The sequence below is a fragment of the Phocoena phocoena genome, chromosome 19 (assembly GCF_963924675.1).
Source record: "Phocoena phocoena chromosome 19, mPhoPho1.1, whole genome shotgun sequence".
NCBI classification, from domain to species: domain Eukaryota; kingdom Metazoa; phylum Chordata; class Mammalia; order Artiodactyla; family Phocoenidae; genus Phocoena; species Phocoena phocoena.
The window spans coordinates 13,542,680-13,561,928 of record NC_089237.1 but is presented as its reverse complement, the minus strand read 5'-3'; the positions used below and the strand labels follow the sequence as shown (position 1 = coordinate 13,561,928).

At 40.4% G+C, this 19,249-nt stretch overlaps 1 protein-coding gene across 2 annotated transcripts in view; it reads right to left on the bottom strand.

Moving 5' to 3' along the window:
- Positions 1-15,853: 15,853 nt before the first annotated feature.
- The window catches only part of PITPNC1 (phosphatidylinositol transfer protein cytoplasmic 1), a 254,225-nt gene continuing 250,829 nt past the window's right edge, over positions 15,854-19,249 (bottom strand). For both annotated transcript variants that reach the window (XM_065896907.1, XM_065896906.1), the window contains one exon: positions 15,854-16,507. In XM_065896907.1, the coding sequence (XP_065752979.1) occupies positions 16,502-16,507 (6 nt within the window). In that variant the 3' untranslated portion in view covers positions 15,854-16,501. The remainder of the gene's footprint in view (positions 16,508-19,249) is intronic.

The following is a 19,249-nucleotide window of genomic DNA, read 5'->3' as shown; positions in this document are numbered from 1 at the left end:
AAAAGACCTGGGTTGAGGGGTTTTAGATGGGTGGGCAGAGTCAAATGCTCACAGAATCCAACAATCTTCAGGAAGAGTTTGGGCTGGGCAACTTGTCATCACCAGGGGTCCAAGTTGAAGTCAGAGGAGCCCTGAACAGTGACCAGAGCTCTGGAAAAGGGAGTGCTGGCAGGTGAATGAATAAACACCCTGAGAAAGGTCTGGCCACCGGAAGCAGTTTCCAGTCACTGGACTGAGGATCAGGGTGAACCAAGAGCAGGACAGGGCTTCAGATCTGGTTGGAAAACCCTGAATCTTCTCCCTTGTCTCCCAGATCCAAACTGTACCAATGCATTTGTTCATTTCCCAAATACTGATGAGGGCCTAGGAGCTGTGAATTCCGCAGCGAAGGAGACAGGGGAAGTTCCTCTTCTCAGAGAGCTCGCAATCTAGTGGTGGGAGACAATCTGCTCAAGAAAAGTCTCCCTAAAGATGAGACCTTTCCACTGAGATCTGATGGACAAGAAGGGGTCAGGTGAGGGGGAGACTAGATGATGATGAGATTGAGGCAGGCAGGGACCTTAATTTTGTAGGTCTCTCTGTAAGCTGGATGAGGAGTTGGCATATTCTAAATGCAATAAGAAGTCATTGAAGGGTTTTAAGCTAAGGTCTGACTTCTGTTTCGAAAAGATCATCCTTGCTCCCAAGTGGAGAATGGTTCAGAGGTGAATAAAAGTAGAAATAGATATACCAGTCTCGAGGCTCTGGCATTCTTCTAGATGCAACAGATGGTGGTTTGTGGTAGGTGCTAATAGTGGAGATAGAAAAAAAATGCACCAATTCAGGATGGGATTTAGTGGGTAGGGTCAACAGGATGGCGGATGGATTGAGTGTGGCAGTGAAAGGAAGAGAGGAATTAAGGGCATGTTTGCCTTGAGGGACCAGGTGGGTTGGGATGTTCTTTACTGACACGGGGAAGGAGATGATTTCTCAGGAAGTGGTTTGAGGAGGTAGACCCAGAGTTCTATCTTGACTGTGTTCCGTTTGAGATGCCAAATAAGTGGGTAGCTCATCGGATCCTGGCATTCCTGGCAGAGGCTCAGGTTGGAGATGTAGATTTGGGCCTCATCGGCACATGGAAGGTATCTAAAGCAATGGGACCCGAGTAGATCCCAAGTGCTGTTGATTTTATCTTTTAAAATTCGCTCCAGTGGCTCACCTCTCTCCTTCTCCACTGCCACCCCTCAAGTCCAAGCCCCTCTTACTTGGCCACTGTAATTGCTTCCTTGTCTCCCTGCTTCTCCACTTGCCCCCTTCCAATCTGTAGCTATTTAGAATTCTAATCAGATTATGCCACCTCTGCTTAAAATACTTTAATACCTTGGTCTCAGGATGAACAAGATCAAATCCTTACCTGACCCACAAGTAGGGCTGCCAAACAAAACACAGGATGCCCAGTTGAATCTGAATTTCAGATAACACATAATTGTTTAGTATAAATATATCCTATGCAATTATTCATTGCATATCCGAAATTAAATTCAACCTGGCATCCTGTTTTTTTGGCCATGCCATGCGGTACTCAGGATCTTAGTTCCCCGAACAGGGATCGAACACGCGCCCCCTGCAGTGGAAATGCAGTCTTAACCACTGGACCACCAAGGAAGTTCCCATCCTGTATTTTTATTTGGTAAATCTGGCAACCTTTTCCACAAGGGCTTTGCAAGATCTGACCCCTATTACTCTTTCCTGCCTCATCTCTCATCAAATATCCCTTGTTTCCTGACTCAAGCTATATTGTTTTGGAATAGGCTATGCCCTCTCCCACCTCAGGGCCTTTGTACATGCTATTTCCTTTGCTGGGAATGCTTTTAGCTTCTCCTAAATCAACTAACTGCCACATACTTTCCACATCTCAGTCTCCACTGAATAGCCCTCTTTTCCTTGTGTTCTATGCTCTCCTAGTATGATGTAACTTTCCTTCACTGACCCTGTATCAAGTAGCAGTTACACATTTATTGGTGTGATTATGTAAGTATTATATATCTTTTCCATTAAACAATAAGGTGAGAGACCAGATTTATTTTTGCTCACTTCTCTGTCCCCTGTGCTTTCCTAGTGTCTGCTACGTAACAGGCACCATGAAAGGAAAAAAGGAAGGAAGGAAGGAAAGGAAAAAGAAAAAAAGGATGAAAGACTGTACTAGATTATAGAATAAACTATATCAGGACCAGGATGAGGAATGAGGACCAAAGCAGAGATTGGCCCTGTGACCCAGTTCACAAGGAGGGCCAGGAGGGGATGCAGGCTGGAGATAAAGCACCCAGGTCAGCCTAGGAGGAGGTTAACTTAATAGTTTGTCTCAATGTTTTGGGGATGGGGCTAAAGAAGAGGTTTGAGGCTGCTTAAACTCTTTCTACCCCTAAACTCTCTTTGGTCTGGCAAATGGGGCAGCCTGAGGGTGGGTACTGATGGGCTTATTTGTGGAATTGCTGCTAAGGGAAAGGTCAAGTGGGTCTGGGCTAGGCCCCTGTTCAGCTCTCTGGGAACTGTTTCCCACCACTCCCATGTCCCATGAGTCAGTATGAGGGTGTGTATGGATTAAAGACAAGCAATGCAACTAAGCCCCTCCTTCTCAACCAGCCCTCCAAAATAATTTCATTCTATTCTTAGCCTAAACTTTTAGTTGACTACCTTTTTTTGTATAAATACAGATTTATAAATCGCTTACGTTTTGTCTTAGTAATGAAGTCAGTAGGAAAGGAGCAAGAGGGTTGGTGCTTTTGACACAAACATTTCCACTTTTCTGCTAAACATTGTTTTGGGGGGCTGTCTTCATGGCAAATGTTAGCTATACCTAGTTTTTTTTCTCATCTAAAGTTTAATGTTTGGAAATAGAGTGGCCACTTATGCTTAGAATTTTGCAGTTGATGTAGTTTTCATATCAATAAATTATTTTTTATGGAACTAAATTAGATTTAATTCCAGTAAAATTAAATTCATTATCTCAAAAAACAGATGACTTCTTCCCTGAATTACATTTAATTAGTATCTATAAGTGTTATTAAAAATATGCACACACACGAGGAATCCCCAAACTCTAGAAGAGCTATGTTCCCAAAGCTAGTTTGAGAGTCAGTTGTTTTGAACTCAGTCCAAATTTCCTCACGCTCTTTAGGGAAACCAGGCAAACCTCAGTGCAGCTGAAGGACCGTGAGTATCACTTTTATGTTAGCGTTCAAAACCCCAGAGAGCATGGTTCAATAGCAAAATGTTTTCTAGAGTTTGGGATGTCAGAAAGACATCTTTTTTTTTTTTTTTTGGCACGTGGGCTCAGTAGTTGTGGCTCTCAGGCTCTAGAGCACAGGCTCAGTAGTTGTGGCACATGGGCTTAGTTGCTCCGCAGCATGTGGGATCCTCCTGGACCAGGGCTCGAACCCATGTCCCCGGCATTGGCAGGCAGACTCCCAACCACTGGGCCACCAGGGAAGTCCCAGAAAGACATCTTTATCTGCTAGAATCTAGACAAGGGTGGTGGCTTCCATTGTCTCAGTGGGGGTAGGCGATGGGGAGGTGGATTTGAGGGAAGGTCTTGGAGACCCAGTGGCAGGCATTACAGAGGCTGGGACTAGGGTTAGAGAGCCATTATGTGTACAGCCATTATGAATAACCCAGATGTTTGAGCTGGAGACCACTTTTAGAGGAAAGTAAAATAGCAAATGCCTCCAAATAGGAGGGAAGAGAATACCACGTGACATCTTAGGGGTCCCCTTTATAGGTTCCAACGGTCCCTCTGGGAAAAAGACTCTCAGATTGTCCCCTCGGAAGATTTTGAGGTATTCTACTTTTAAATCCACCTTTCCTTGGTTTTCACTTGAAGAATCAAGGAAGATGCAGTGAGGAGAGGAAGGAAAGGAACTCACGCAAAACAATGAAAATAATTGATTCATATTTGGATCCAGATTTGAAGTGGATAATGTTTAAGCTATGGACGCTTCTTTGGGTACATTTGGTTTAATTTTATTTAAAAGGAATCAATGAAGAGTTTCAGCTGAGGTGCTGGTATTACTTAGCAAAACAAATTAACAAAGTTTTGGCCTTTCTCTTAAACTTTTCTGTGTATTAATCAGATCTGACTCAAAAGCTATTCGTCAGGTTGGGGAGGGTATCTTATTATGCTAAAAAGCTTTTACAACTAGATGTAAGTTAGACCCAGCACATCAGAAAAAAGGGAACTTTTTGACATTTTTATATTCTGACAATAACATCATATTGCTCAAAAGAATCTGAATATAACGCACTATTGACCCACCAGATCAACTGAATTAGTTTGTTGTTGTTTGACCCACCAGATCAACTGAATTAGTCAGTTTGTTGTTGTTGTTTTAAAAATCGAAGCACCCTCATTTAATTCTCTTCACTGGTGTAAAACATAATTATTTTACAACTTGCATGTGTGGAAATGAAGCAGGTGCGCACGTCTGGACTCACCTGTGCCCTTCTTTACGAGCAGAAACGCCTTTCACCTTATTCTTGAAATACCATTCTTTTTACTTGAGGTGTTGTTAATGTTTGTTTAAGTCCTAGAAAAGGAATACAATTTTGCACTTCTTACATATGTTTCCTTTGGAAAACTTGTTTCTAGAAATGACATTTCAACCTACTTCCCAACTGCTTTTAGCTACCTCGTGTGGTTGAAAGGAAGAGACTCACTCAAAAGAGACTCAAAATGAAAGGAGCTTCACATAATGATGGAGCTCTAGGGAACAGCCATTCTCTCTTCCTCGTGAGCTACCTGCTCTTCCTTTTTTTTAAGTTCTTAAAATTTATTTTTTATTTTTGGCTGCGTTGGGTCTTCCTTGCAGTGCGTGGGCTTCTCATTGCGATGGCTTTATGTTGTGGAGCACGGGCTTCAGTAGCTGCAGCACATGGGCTCAGTGGTTGTGGTGCACGGGCTCAGTAGTTGCAGTGCACAGGCTCTAGGCACGCGGGCTTCAGTAGTTGTTGCGCGTGGGCTTAGTTGCTCCACGGCATGTGGGATCTTCCTGGACTAGGGCTTGAACCCGTGTCTCCTGCATTGGCAGGCGGATTCTTAACCACTGCGCCACCAGGGAAGTCCCTACCTGCTCTTTATCATGGAGCTTTTGTCTGAATTTGCCTGTACCCTCTCTTTTTCTCATGATTCTTCAGCAGCAGCTTCTGCTACCAAGTGGCAATCTTATTTTTACATACCTGCCATTAAGATATAAAATATGCCACTTACTGTTACACTTGAAGAAATGAACGCTCAGAAAGATGAAGTGATTTGCCAACGTCACACAGCTTTAGAAAACTTCTGTTAAAAAATGCAATACACAGGAAAGTATGTTTACCGGCTTATCAGATATTTTTCCCCCACAAAACAATCCTTTAAAATGTCCGATACAGGCTATAAAATGAACGAAACTTGAAAACATTATGCAAAGTGACATAAGCTAGATACACAAGGACAAATATTGTATGACTCCATTTATAGAAAATATCCAGAATAGGCAAATTTATAGAGACAGAAAGTAGAACAGAGGCTATTGGGGGTTAGAGGGAGGGAAGGATAGGGGGTTATTGTTTATTGGGTACAGAGTTTCCGTTTGGGATGATGCAAAATTTATGGAAATGAGTGGTGATGATTGCACAGCATTGTGAATATACTTAATGCCACTGAATTGTACACTTACAAATAGTTAAAATGGTAAATTTTATGCTTTGTATATTTTACCGCGATTTAAAAATAGCAAAAAAAAAAATGTTTGATAGCTGTAGTATGTTTTAGTAGAAAGAAAAACTGATACGGCCTCAATGATATATTTTCTTTGTTTTTATTTTTATTTATTTAATAAATTTATTTAATTTATTTTTGGCTGTGTTGGATCTTCGTCACTGCACGCGGGCTTTCTTTAGTTGAGGCGAGCGGGGGCTACTCTTCGCTGTGGTGCTCAGGCTTCTCATTGCAGTGGCTTCTCTTGTTGTGGAGCACAGGCTCTAGGCGCGCGGGCTTCAGTAGTTGTGGCACACGGCCTCAGTAGTTGTGGCACATGGGCTTAGTTGCTCTGCAGCATGTGGGATCTTCCCAGACCAGGGCTCGAACCCGTGTCCCCTGCATTGGCAGGCGGGTTCTTAACCACCGTGCCAACAGGGAAGCCCTTTGTTTGTTTTTAAAAGTAAAGGTTTTGTGGGGCAAGGTGAGGGGGGTGAGGTGAGCGGGCTTGGCTATAAAGGGACAGTATTCGAGAGTTCTGCAGTGATAGAATAGTTCCGTGTATTGAACGTGGCAGTAGTTACATGAAGCTAAACAGGCCATAAAATTGCGTAGAACCAAACACATACACACTTGCACACACACAAATGGGTGCATGTAAAACTGGTGAAATCTGAATAAGCTTTATGGATTGTACCCATGTCAGTTTCTTGGTTGTGATATTGTATGGTAGTTATACAAGCTGTTATCATTGGGGGAGGCTGGGTTAAGGGTGTATAGGACATCCATGTACATTTCTTTGTAACTTCCTTTGCATCTATAATTATTTCAAAATAGAAAGTTGACATCAGCACACAAACTGGGACTTCCCTGGTGGTCCAGTGGTAAAGAATCTGCCTTCCAATGCAGGGGACGCAGGTTTGATCCCTGGTCGGGGAAATAAGATCCCACACACTGCGGGGCAACTAAGCCCGCTCTCCACAACTACTGAGCCCACGTGCCTCAACTACAGAGCCCACGAGCTCTGGACCCTGCGTGCCACAATTAGAGAGAGAAAATCCGCACGCCACAACTAGAGAGAAGCCCGCGCCACAGTGAAAGATCTCACATGCCTCAACGAAGATCCTGCATGCTGCAACTAAGACCCGACACAGCCAAAAAAATAAATTAAATAAATAAATATTAAACACACACACACACACACAACACTGACAACAAAAAAGTAAAGACTGCAGTCAGATTCCGAACTAACTTGCAGGTAAATCTGATAGCTTGTCCTTATTATGAGTGAGAAATGGCCATTCTCCCTGAGAAAAATTCTCTATTCCCCAGGAATGACTCTCACATGGCTCAGGAGGGGATGACACGCAGACTGTTACCTTCCTTTTTTGGAGCATGTGTGCAATCCGTCATCGCATTCTTTCCAAGAAGTTAAATGAAGAGACTTTGAAAGGACTCTGCTCTGTCCTTATCAAGGTTCTATTAGAACCAGGAAATCACTGATTCTAAACTAAAATTCTCGAGTTTTTACTTTGATTCTCTCTTGGTTAAAAAAAACAAGCAAAAAAACCAACCAAACAAAACTTGTTGGCACATATATGGTAGTTTTCAGGAAATACTCAAATAAAAATGCATTAAGTGTTTGTTATCAATGAAAGCTTGAAAACAAAATCACTTAAAATTGATATTTGTTCAGAAACAGACTCTGGAAAGAAACTTATGGTTACCAAAGGGGAAAGGCTGTGGGGAGGGATAAATTAGGAGGTTGGGATTAACATATACACACTAGAATATGTAAAATAGATAATCAACAAGGACCTACTGTATAGCATAGGGAACTCTACTTAATGTTCTGTAATAACCTGTACGGGAAAAGAATCTGAAAAAGAATGGATATATGCATATGTATAACTGAACCACTTTGCTGTACACCTGAAACTAACACAACATTGTAAATCAACTATACCCCTACATAAAATAAAAATTAAATTAAAAAAATTGATGTTTGTTCATTCAATTAAATGCAATTCCTTATGCTTTTCTTTCTGTAGTAGCCAGTCAACATTTCTAAGCTAGGGAAGGCACGGAACATTTAAATAAATCAGAGAACTTCTTTGTCTAGACTTGCCCTTCATCATATGAACACCCCAAAAGAGAATATTAAGACATTAAACAAACAAAGGACTTAACGTGGGAAGTGGATGCTAGCCATCGCTTAATAACTTGAGAATAGTGAACTTTTAAAACTACAAATACTTGTTAAAAAAGACAAATGTTCTAGGGGCTTCCCTGGTGGCGCAGTGGTTGAGAGTCCGCCTGCCGATGCAGGGGACACGGGTTCGTGCCCCGGTCCGGGAGGATCCCACATGCCGCGGAGCGGCTGAGCCCGTGAGCCATGGACTCTGAGCCTGCGCGTCCTGCGCAACGGGAGAGGCCACAACAGTGAGAGGCCCACGTACCGCAAAAAAAAAAAAAAAGACAAATGTTCTTATTCATACACTCTCAGTGGAATTGTAAATTGGTACAATTTTCTATGGAAGAGATATTGTCAGTAAACACTCAAAGTCATAAAAATATTTATATCCTTTCCACCTTAATGAGAGGCCTGTGCACCGCAACGAAGAGTAGCCCCTGCTCACTGCAACTAAAAAGAAAGCCTGAGCACAGCAACTAAGACCTAATGAAGCCAAAAATAAATAAATTTATTAAAAAAAAATATATATTTATATCCTTTGACCTAGTAATTCAATTTCTGGGAATTTATCCAAAACAAATAATTAGAAAGAAGACATAGGGACTTCCCTGGTGGTCCAGTGGTTAAGACATTGCCTTCCAATGCAGGGGGTGCGAGTTCGATCCCTGGTCGGGGAGCTAAGATCCCACATGCCATGTGGCCAGAAAACCAAAACATAAAACAGAAGCAACATTGTAACAAATTCAATAAAGACTTTAAAAAATGGTCCACATCAAAAAAATCTTAAAAAAAGACATAAACTATATTACAAAGATGTTCCTAACAACCCTATATATGATAACAAAATCCAGAAAATAACCTATATGCCAAATACTAAAGCAATGTTTAAGTAAATGATAGATTTCCAACCCAATGGAATATTACACAGCTATGAAAATGATGGCCATGTTATGTACCAAATGTAAAGGTGTTTATAAAATAATTCAAGATCCTTGAAGTGTTTTGTAGAAAGGTATGCATCTATGAGTTACCTTCTGCAGAAGAAAGAGCAAATTCCAAAGTACTTAATGAAGGTGAAAAGAAAATTCACGATCTTGGGTCCGTATAATAGATTTTAACAAGATGCAAAGAAATGCAATAAGATAAGAGTGGGAAAATTTTAACAAGATGCAAAGAAATGCAATAAGATAAGAGTGGGAAAATTCAAACTCGTAGACATGTTTCTAAATTTCCAAGTTGTGTTCTGGGAAGAGGTATAGCACACGTTAATACTGATGACTGGCTTTAACAGCAGAATGCACGCGGAGAGCAGCAAGCTATCTTTGGACTGCTCTGAATATAATCACTTGTGTGCTGAAGATCACAGAGTGAGTCCCAAGGGTTGCTAAAGAGCAGTAAACTGTCAGCATCTTGCATGCAGAATCCCTTGGGAGCAGGAAAGTTGTTTTGGAATACGATTTTTTAAAAAAAATCACAAAGGTCCAGATTTGTCTGCCCTCAAACACCCTTGAGTAACAGATGGCCAAATCTCCTTTCTATAAGTTAAAGGAGGGGGAAATGATGATTCCCGGTCCTTAGTGTCTGCCTTTAGTGAAGACAGCTGGTACTTCTAGTTAAACATAATTATCCCCTAAATTCCAGGTGTTTAATTCAGCTGTTTAATGTTGCTGTACTGAATGGCTAGATTCAGAAGGACCTGAGGCCATGTCCAGTTTCTTTGGCTACTTATTAGCTCAAGTCCTCCATGCTGGGACCGGGCAAGAATATTAAGGCAAAGTTAGTTCCAGGCCATTTCCAATTTTCCCAAGTGAAGGAGAAGTAGTTAAATGTTTGGACTTGAATGAGATATCCTACTAGATTAGATGCTGTAGAAAAGGGAGAATTTATGGAGGTGTGGAATACTAGAGGGCTAAAAATTAAGCAGAGAAAGTCAATATAATAAACTTGTAAACAGGGCTTGTCTGGATCAGCCACACAAGTTACAGGCTCACACACACACCACACACACACACACACACGCACACATGCACACACATGCACACGAATGTACACGTACACATAGGTTGATTGTTGTTCCAAAGCCATCAAAGCTTCAGGCTTGAGACTAACATTTTCATTTAGGGATATTTCAGAGCAGGGCTAGGAAAAACGATACATGATTGATCTTAAACCTGAGAGGCCAAGGTACAGTTGGAAGCTGGAGGCAAAAAATCCCAAGTGAATATAGTGAAGGAAACAGGAGGTTTTAGAAAAGAACGTGGGTGTGCAGAAATCTAAGAGTAACACTCAAATGAGATAACATCATGATTAAAAGCTGTACAGGGAAACTGGTGATGTGATAAATATCTATACATTTAACATCAGGCAACCTATATAGTTTGGCCCCAGGAAGAAACAGCCAGTCTGGCTGTACCGAGTTCGCTTTCAGCCAGCAACTATGTGTGGGAAGTTCGTGTGTTTTGAAGAACAAATGAAAAGGCAGGGCAGCACGTGCCACAACTGCTGAAGCCTGTGCCATAGCAACGAAGACCCAATGCAGCCATAAATAAATAAATAAATATTTTAAAAAATGGCAGGGCAGGAGTGGTAATGGTGAATTTGCAGCTCGAAACTCAAGCATGTTTTGATTAACTGAATTAGTGTACATAATCTGGCGACCATCTTCAGTGTAGTTATGGTGCACTGTTAGAGGAAGCTGTGGCCTGGCACAATCAGAGATTAAGGCACACAATGTGGATGCTCCTTGGCATATACCCGGACAAAACTCTAATTCGAAAAGATACACACACCCCTATGTCCACAGCAGCACTATTCACAATAGCCAAGACATGGAAGCAACCTAAATGTCCATCGACAGAGGAATGGATAAAGACGATGTGGTACAGATATACAACAGAATATTACTCGGCCATCAAAAAGAATGAAATAATGCCATTTGCAGCAACATGGATGGGCCTAGAGTTGATCATACTAAGTGAAGTAAGTCGGACAGAGAAAGACAAATACCGTATGATATCACTTATATGTGGAATCTAAAAAATAATACAAATGAACGTATCTACAAATCAGAAACAGACTCACAGACATAGAGAATAGACTTGTGGTTGCCAAGGTGGATGGGGGGTGGGGGAGGGAGTTGGGGATTAGCAGATGCAAACTATTATATATAGAATGGATAAACAACAAAGTCCTATTGCATAGCACAGGGAACTATATTCAGTATCCTGTGATAAACCATAAGGGAAAAGAATAGGAAAAAGAATGTACATATGTATAACTGAATCACTTTGCTGTACAGCAGAAAGTAACACAACATTGTAAATCAACTGTACTTCAATAAAAAGAATAATATGGATATTGACACGCGTTACAGGATTGAATAGGAGGGAGAGGTGTGTCTCTGCTTAAACTCCGAGAAGACTATTGAAAGATGGGTGCTAAAGCATTTCTGTGCTCCTCCTCCCGTCCCCAGAGGACACTTTTGTGAACAACAGGAGCTACTTGAGATGGAGAAACCACCGTCAGGTCAGAGTCAGCGCAGCTTACCTGGCTTGCCCTGCGGTGGAGAGGATCTGGTGTCCCCCCTAAGGTGGTGTTCCTACAGATTCCCTGGGGGATGCTTCACCTCGGTTACCACTCAAGACTCTTGCCTCACATTTGATGAGGGGTAACCAAGCACCTGATGGGTGGATGGATGAGTCTGCATGTGTATCCCACAGGGTTATATTCACTTTGGGTATTTTTTGGCTGGAGAGTTAGAGCTGGCACCCAGGCATTTCTTACCAAGGGCCCAGCCCTGAAGACACCATACGCCTATTAGCAGGTCAGGCTTCTTTGCACACAAGTCCCCTAGAACTGGGTCTAAGTTCCGGCCTTTGGCTTGTTCTTTCTCCCTTGATAGCTTCTTTCCCATCAACCCCCAAGTTCCCAATAGTTAACATTCCCTTGGGAAGATCTGAGAAAGAGAGAGAGGAAGCTACACTTGGAAAGAAGATTGCTTTGTACTTTATTTACAACAGAATGTAAGAAAAAGTAAGTTATTATCAATAATAATAAATAACTGGGAAAAAAACCACAAAACAGCCATAAAATGACACAGGAGGATGGCGTGTGTGAGGATCAACTTTGTTTGCTTTGCTTGCTGTCTATAACACTGTGCATCCCAAAGCTTGGTCCCTCAGCTGTGGCAGTGGTATATTGACTCATTTAATCAAGATCTCAGCTCGAAATGTAAACGCTAAAAATTACACTTGAAGCTACACACAAGTGGCACAGGTGTAACATCAACTCAAAGAACCTCTCCTTGGTGACACACAAACTGAAGGGAGACTTGCAATTCAACAGACAGGCTTTCGATTTTAAGCAAAAACATTGAGAGGCTTATCCTAAAGCATCTGTTAACTTAACGACAAAATAACAATAACAGCATCTGAAAAGGTCTCAACATATTCACATTCTCTTATTGCACTAACTCCTAAAAAGCTTAAACACTTACATTTCAAATGAAACAGATTGTTTTGAAGGTAGAACACAGAAGAATCTGGTATGTGTTGCCTCTGTATGCCATTGCCATGCTCTTGTGTAACACTCGGTTTCAGCAGGAAAGAATAGTTTTAAATGATTTATGATCAAGTGCAGTCACTGGTTTTTTTTTTAATTTCAAGAATTATGGCTTAGATGGCATATCGTCACCCAGCCTACTGAATCAGATGATCAGAAAGGGACTAAAACTATTTAAACAATCTTTCCCTATTGGATTATCTGAGTACGTATCACACGTGGAGTACATTATTCTCTGGCCCTTCTGAAAAGTAAAATTGTTGTTGACCTATGCCAGCCAGTGACGTGTCGTCTCTGAGCCATTGAAAAGATGCTAAGGCGAGTAGAATTTTAAAATACGCATAAATCCATTAGCCTTGAAATTTTCATGGAAAAATGATTTCTTGAGAAGTGTCAGAATCTATTCTCTTAGGTCACTGTTTATTACAGTGTCTTGGAAGAAAACCACATAACTTTTGGGGGTCTTTTTGTGTCTTTTGAGTGTCTACATTAGACACACACAATTGTGCTATTTAGAGATTTATTTTCACAACCAAAAACATGGCTAATAAATACCTCCAAATAGATTAAAGCCATTTTCCCTCACACAAATGCAAGACCCAAACAGAAGGGTTTATAAATTCGTTCCCAGTGAACTCATACTGTTTTGGTTATCATGTAGTAACAAAAATGTCACGGACTCCTTTGTTGTTATGCTTCCTCTTTGCTTTGTCTTATTCCAGCCCAAAAGTAGGAAAATGAAATGGTCTTCAGAGCTGACTTCTGACAAAGTTTATGCAGTAAAAACACCAAGGGCTTCTTATCCTGGGAAAGCACAGCTAAAGCAACAGTGCTGTACTATAGCCAACGAAAAGCACAAGGGCATTTTGTAATTTGAAGTCCATTCAAAGTAATGAAATCTATGGTCATTTTGATGGTCTCCACTAACAAGAGAGACAAAGATCGGGTGAACATACGTGTTATTCTGTGGATTATTTATTTTAATTTGGCTACCAGAGACTTAAAACTGGTGGTGTCGGATTCACTATATTTATATATATACAGGTATAGTACAATTTTGGTGAACAAGGTTGAAGGTTTCCACGTTGCAGACAGAGGCACTGAGTTAAGATCCTATTCTTCCCCTAAACATGCTTAATGAATTCAAGTTTCTGCTTTTTTTTCTTCTAAATTTCCATCATGCAGCCACTTAATTTCCAGCCTTGTAGGAATTAATAATGTTCTATATACACATTCATCGCAGGCTTGTACCCCACAATAAACAAATTCATGTATGGAGACTGTGAAATGACACTTGACAATCAAGACAAATAAAATACTGAAGTCATTTATGCCCTGTGACGACTGGATTAAATATTCAAAGCAGCTAAAGGAATATCTGCACCCGTCCCCCCGCCCCCGTGAAAATGCACACAAACCACATGTAGACAGAAAAACTGAACATACTTTAAGAGCACACATATTTGTTGGCTAGGAATTACACTATCAGTGGTAGTTTCGCAAGTAGTGTCTGTGGTATTGTACTGGTTATAAGAGAAAGAAAACTCACAGTAGGAAACCAGAAATTAGCTTTCTAAAGCATATAGAATTGCTGACCTTGATAGCAGAAGCTACTTTACAAAAATGGAAAATTCGCAATGGCATCAACAGAAAAACTAGGTCTAGATGTGTGAACAGCACGCACAAAATCAATTCATTCCATGCAAAAATCACGATCCCACCCCATCCTGATTTCAGCTTGCAAATGGTAAGCAAATATACACACTATGTCACTGTCTCCTGAAAGGAGAATTTTACTTCCAAAGGGAAACGTTCTTGTTAAGTGCTACTGTGTCGAAAGAGAGCCATTGAGAAGTCCAAGAGGTCTTGATAAAAGATTGAGTTTTCCCACAAGCAAAAATCATGCTACCATACCATGCAAAGGCGGTGTCTTACTATGGTGCTATCATTCTTAGGGAAGAGATGCACTTGATCTAAGCTATTTGCAATGGGTTCCCTTTGAGTTCTGGGTTTGTTTATTAAGCTAAATGTCAACCTATAGATAAAGAAATGATCTTGACAATCTGACATATGACTTAGAACACTTGGTGCTGGGCTCATGGGGCCAGCACCTGCACCTTGGGAGAGTCTGTTAACTGGAAGGACACTAGGCAGAGTGCTGTGCTCTGCGAGAGAGAAGCAGGCAGGGTCCACTGGCTGAGAGGCTGTGTAAGAGGAGGAGGATACCCTCCTTGGGCTATGTAGTGTCCTTTGGAATCTGTGTTTGGGGAAGGTCCCTTTCCTGAGGTTGGAGGTTATGGTCAGGAAGGCTAGCTGGGGCCTTGGAGTTGCCCAATTACCTTGTTCTCTTCCTCTCTTGGAGGACAAAAGGAAACGCCAGATTCTGTTTGCTCTTCTTTCTGTGTTTAAAGGCAGTGAGGTGCGAAGGTGGCAGTCTTCTCTTTAGATCAAAGGAGAGTTCTCTTTCTGCCACTTTGGTGAGTGGTCTTGTCTCCCGTCAACCTTGAGTCTAATCTTGCATTACCAATACTCTCAGAAAAGAAAGCTAGACAGAGGGGCATCTTTTATCACTTTTCCTTTTTACTCTACAGATAGGAGTCAGCCATTCTGCTCATTTTCTCCTCCCACTCGACTGTATTCACTCGACTTTTGTGACATTCCCAATATCTGGATTTCAAGTAAGGAGCAAGAGAATGACAATCTTTTCTAAGGTCTAGTGATGGGCAATCTGTTCAGGGAGGTCTGGATGTTATTAAGAGTAAAATGAGGAAGGGGATGGGAGACAACTCTGATGGTGATAAAGTCCAGGTAGCTTACTCTATCCTTGAACTTCTTTGATTGGGCAAAGAGTCAATGAATTCTACTCAATTAATTGCAAATTCTGAGAATCTTAAAGGATGACAGAAGGTGATAGGTCAAGGTTCGTTGGTACCTGTAGGAAAAAAAAGACGTTTGCCTCACCTGGGCCTCTTGGTTCCTAAATCAAACCATCCCAAAATCAGACAGTTATGGTCACATTCATCCATGTAATTCTTAAAGATTTCTGAGGCCACAAGGGCACGAAGGGGAAAGTTATTAAAAGACAGAAACAAGTGGAATCTTTATTAAATTCTGTGAAAGGTATAAATAAGTTACTGTTAATTGCACTTGGAGCCTCTACATGTTGATAATTAAAATTTCCAAAAAATTTAAAGAGTTAATTAGGCCCCAAATCCTGAGTCAGACTAACGCAAATAGGAATCTCAGTAACTACTGGTATTCAAGTATTGGTAAGGAGCAGTTCAAAATTTAACAATTAGGTATATTATGCCTGAGAATATTTTTGAGAATTTCAGGTTTGATGGGAGGAAACTGACTTCACTATTTCACTACACCTTGTAACACAGTGGTGCAAAGTTTTCATTTATTTACCCTTGAAGTCCATGCCAACCTCATCAAATGTCCAATAAACAAGGCTTCCTCCCTGGCATCCAACTGTGGCTACAGAAGATCCCTTCTGTCGTTTGCAAGTCTTACATCTTACATCTAATATGACGCTGTGTGGCATACTTAAGGAATCATATGTGAAATTACTTAACTACATGCACACTCAAAAGATCAAAGGGACATGTTTGAGTGACAAAGCAGTCTTTTTCTATATCAGATTATTAAAAAAACAACAACAGCAAAAAAAACAAGACCCCAAACCGAAAATATAAAACCCCATGAAATATTCTTATGAAGTTACTCTGATTTGGGCCGACATGGCTTATCTGAAGAATGTATGCCAGGTAAATTCAGGGTGGCTTTTTTCTCAGGGTCTGGAAGCGTGAGAGTTTCTGGGGCAGACTTTTTCCGGGGCCGATCTTTGGGAACCGACAGAAATTCTGGCGCATCTGTGGAGAGAGGAGTGGATGGAGCGCTGGAAGGGGCACTGCGGACTGAGGAGGGCAGCAGGGGAATGCTGGAGATAGAAACGGCAGGGGGGAAAACGCCAATTTTCTTGTTGGTGGCTTCCTGAGTGGCTCGTTCAAATTCTCGGACTTCATCCATTGTCATGTCTTAAAGGAAAAAAACAGAAAGAAGAAAAAAATGAGCAGGTATTTAGAAGAGATGCAAATGGATTCATCTCTCTGCCTGTTTTTAAAGGACCCATCAGAACTCTATGATAAGGGGATCTCTCCAGATTATAAACCCAAATTATCATCGAAATGCTAAGCCCTGAATTTTTTTTTTACTGAGGCAGACCTCTGAAAAAAAAAATTCCTTTATGAGTAACCATCCAAGATTGTCCAAAGCACTTTTCAGTGAGTACTTTAAGTATTCTGAAAACAGAACTTATCAGGAGAGTACAGAAGCACACCGGAGCTGTGTGTGTCTGTGTGCTGTGCATATGGTATGGTATGCAGAGCTATTATTAGACCTGGCCATCTTTTCTATAAAGGGAAGATTATTAAAGCAATCAATGGCCCCAAAATGATACATACTGTTATCCACTTTAGATCGTGAAAATATAAGTTCACCTTTATAGGGTAAATAGGCAGATCATCAGAATTTTTCAATCCTCTTATTCAATGAATATACTTATTCATTGAATATACTTATTCAATGAATATACATAGATTATTCAATGAATATGCTAGGGGTTACTTGTTTCCTGACTGTGTATCCACCCTGAGATTTTTCAGATGCTGTGTTTTAATTATTTCTTCTTAAAAAACAAGTAAGATATGACAACAACAAACTCTGCTAACTATCCCCAAACCAAAAAAACAAAACCATTTCTCAAGGAAACATAAAAAGGAAAAGAGCAGAGAACAAAAGGATAGTATCACATAATAGGTGAGAATTTTATTTAAAAGAAAAAGAGCATTATTTGGCATTCAAGAAATAAATTCAGTGACGCCTCATTTAACAGGCATTGTCAGATGGTGTAGACTTTCCAAATACCTGAAATGTTATTATGTGAGAAAGTAAAAAAAAAAAAAAAAATTCCTTTAAATGTAAATCCTTCCCTAATGTAACTACAGTGAATAACATATTACATACACTTGCTACATTTTAGACGTAATACACTGAAAGAATATCACTGTTACAATACAGTGGTGCCTTCTTTCTTAGAGCCGGTTTGCTTTATATAGTTTAGTATCTCTTCTCTCATTCTTAGAAACTCTATTATTATTACTACTACTATCATGGTTATTATTAATTACTCTCAGTCAGGCTACCCCTGGTATCCTTTGCCAATTTTATTACCGGTAACAGGGAAAACAGATAACTGGGCATATTAGAAAAAGCTCAGTGAAGGCCTAAAAGCTTGTAAAATGTGAAATCTGCTGCCCATGGATTTCTACATCTGTTTTAGCTTCCAGAGACCCATTTTTCATTTGTGGCCTCTCCCATGAACTTAGTAGGTGATACCACATTAGATGATACCACATAAACTAGTAGGAAACATAGAGCCTCTTTGGAAATACTAACTATGGAGTTAATATAGTATTAATCATTAAGATATATATATATATATATATATATAGAGAGAGAGAGAGAGAGAGAGAGAGAGAGAGAGACAGACAGAGACAGAGAAAGAGAGACAGAGTCATATCATAACATATGAGCAAACCAGGAATATTGCGCAAAAAACAAAATCCTTAAGAGGATTTCCTAGGAACAATTATTAAAATTTTCTGAAAGGAAAAAGTTCTTACAAAGGAAATAAAAAATTATGCCTGTGTTGATAGAATATGAAATTCAGAATATAGCAAGAACTGTACCTGTAAACTTACCACTTAAAAAAAATACTAAGACTATTAAACAAGCTCAGAAATAAGATTAAATTCTTTAAAAGGAGGTATTTCAAAACAAAATTGAGAAGCAGCCACATAGCACAGGGAGATCAGCTCGTGCTTTGTGACCACCTAGAGGGGTGGGATAGGGAGGGTGGGAGGGAGGGAGACGCAAGAGGGAAGAGATATGGGAACATATGTATATGTATAACTGATTCACTTTGTTATAAAGCAGAAACTAACACATCATTGTAAAGCAATTATACTCCAATAAATATGTTAAAAGAAGTATAGGAAAAATAAAAACAAATTGAGACTCAGAAAAATTTCAGTGAATTTCAGCAAAATCTCAGCAGTATGTTTCTGCTATAATAAATGGTATCATCTTTGAAAAATCAGGTTTTCTATACAAGTGGCTGAATATAGTGCTCTACTCCACACATCCAGCAGGGGGCAGAAATCATCCAAAGTACAGAAGTTTGATTTTGCACTCCCGTTCAGAGTCTCTTAGAAGTTCTCTTCCTTGAAAGTATTGAACCTACTCAATTGAACAGGAGACTGTTATTTCCTTATTGCCCGTGGCCATGGATGTTCATTTTGCCTAATTTCAATCTAGTTTGTCTCTACTCAGGTCAATGATTTAAATTTACAGAGCACCCATGCAGTTTTTATTCGTGATGGACAGCAGCCCCTTGACTTCAACTTTTTCATTATGATAGAGAAGAAAAATATAGAAAAATAAATGACCCCCAATTTGATGGAATTCAAAGAATAAGGGAAATGGTGGTAAGTGTTTAAAGATAACCACGTTGGGACTTCCCTGGTGGTCCAGTGGTTAAGACTTCGCCTTCCAATGCAGGGGGTGAGGGTTCCATCCCTGGCCGGGGAACTAAGATCCCACATGCCTCCAGGCCAAAAAACCAAAACATAAAACAGAAGCAATATTGTAACAAATTCAATAAGGTATAAGAACTTAGAATGAGGAAAGCACTGTTTAGTATCCTTTGGCTACCTGGC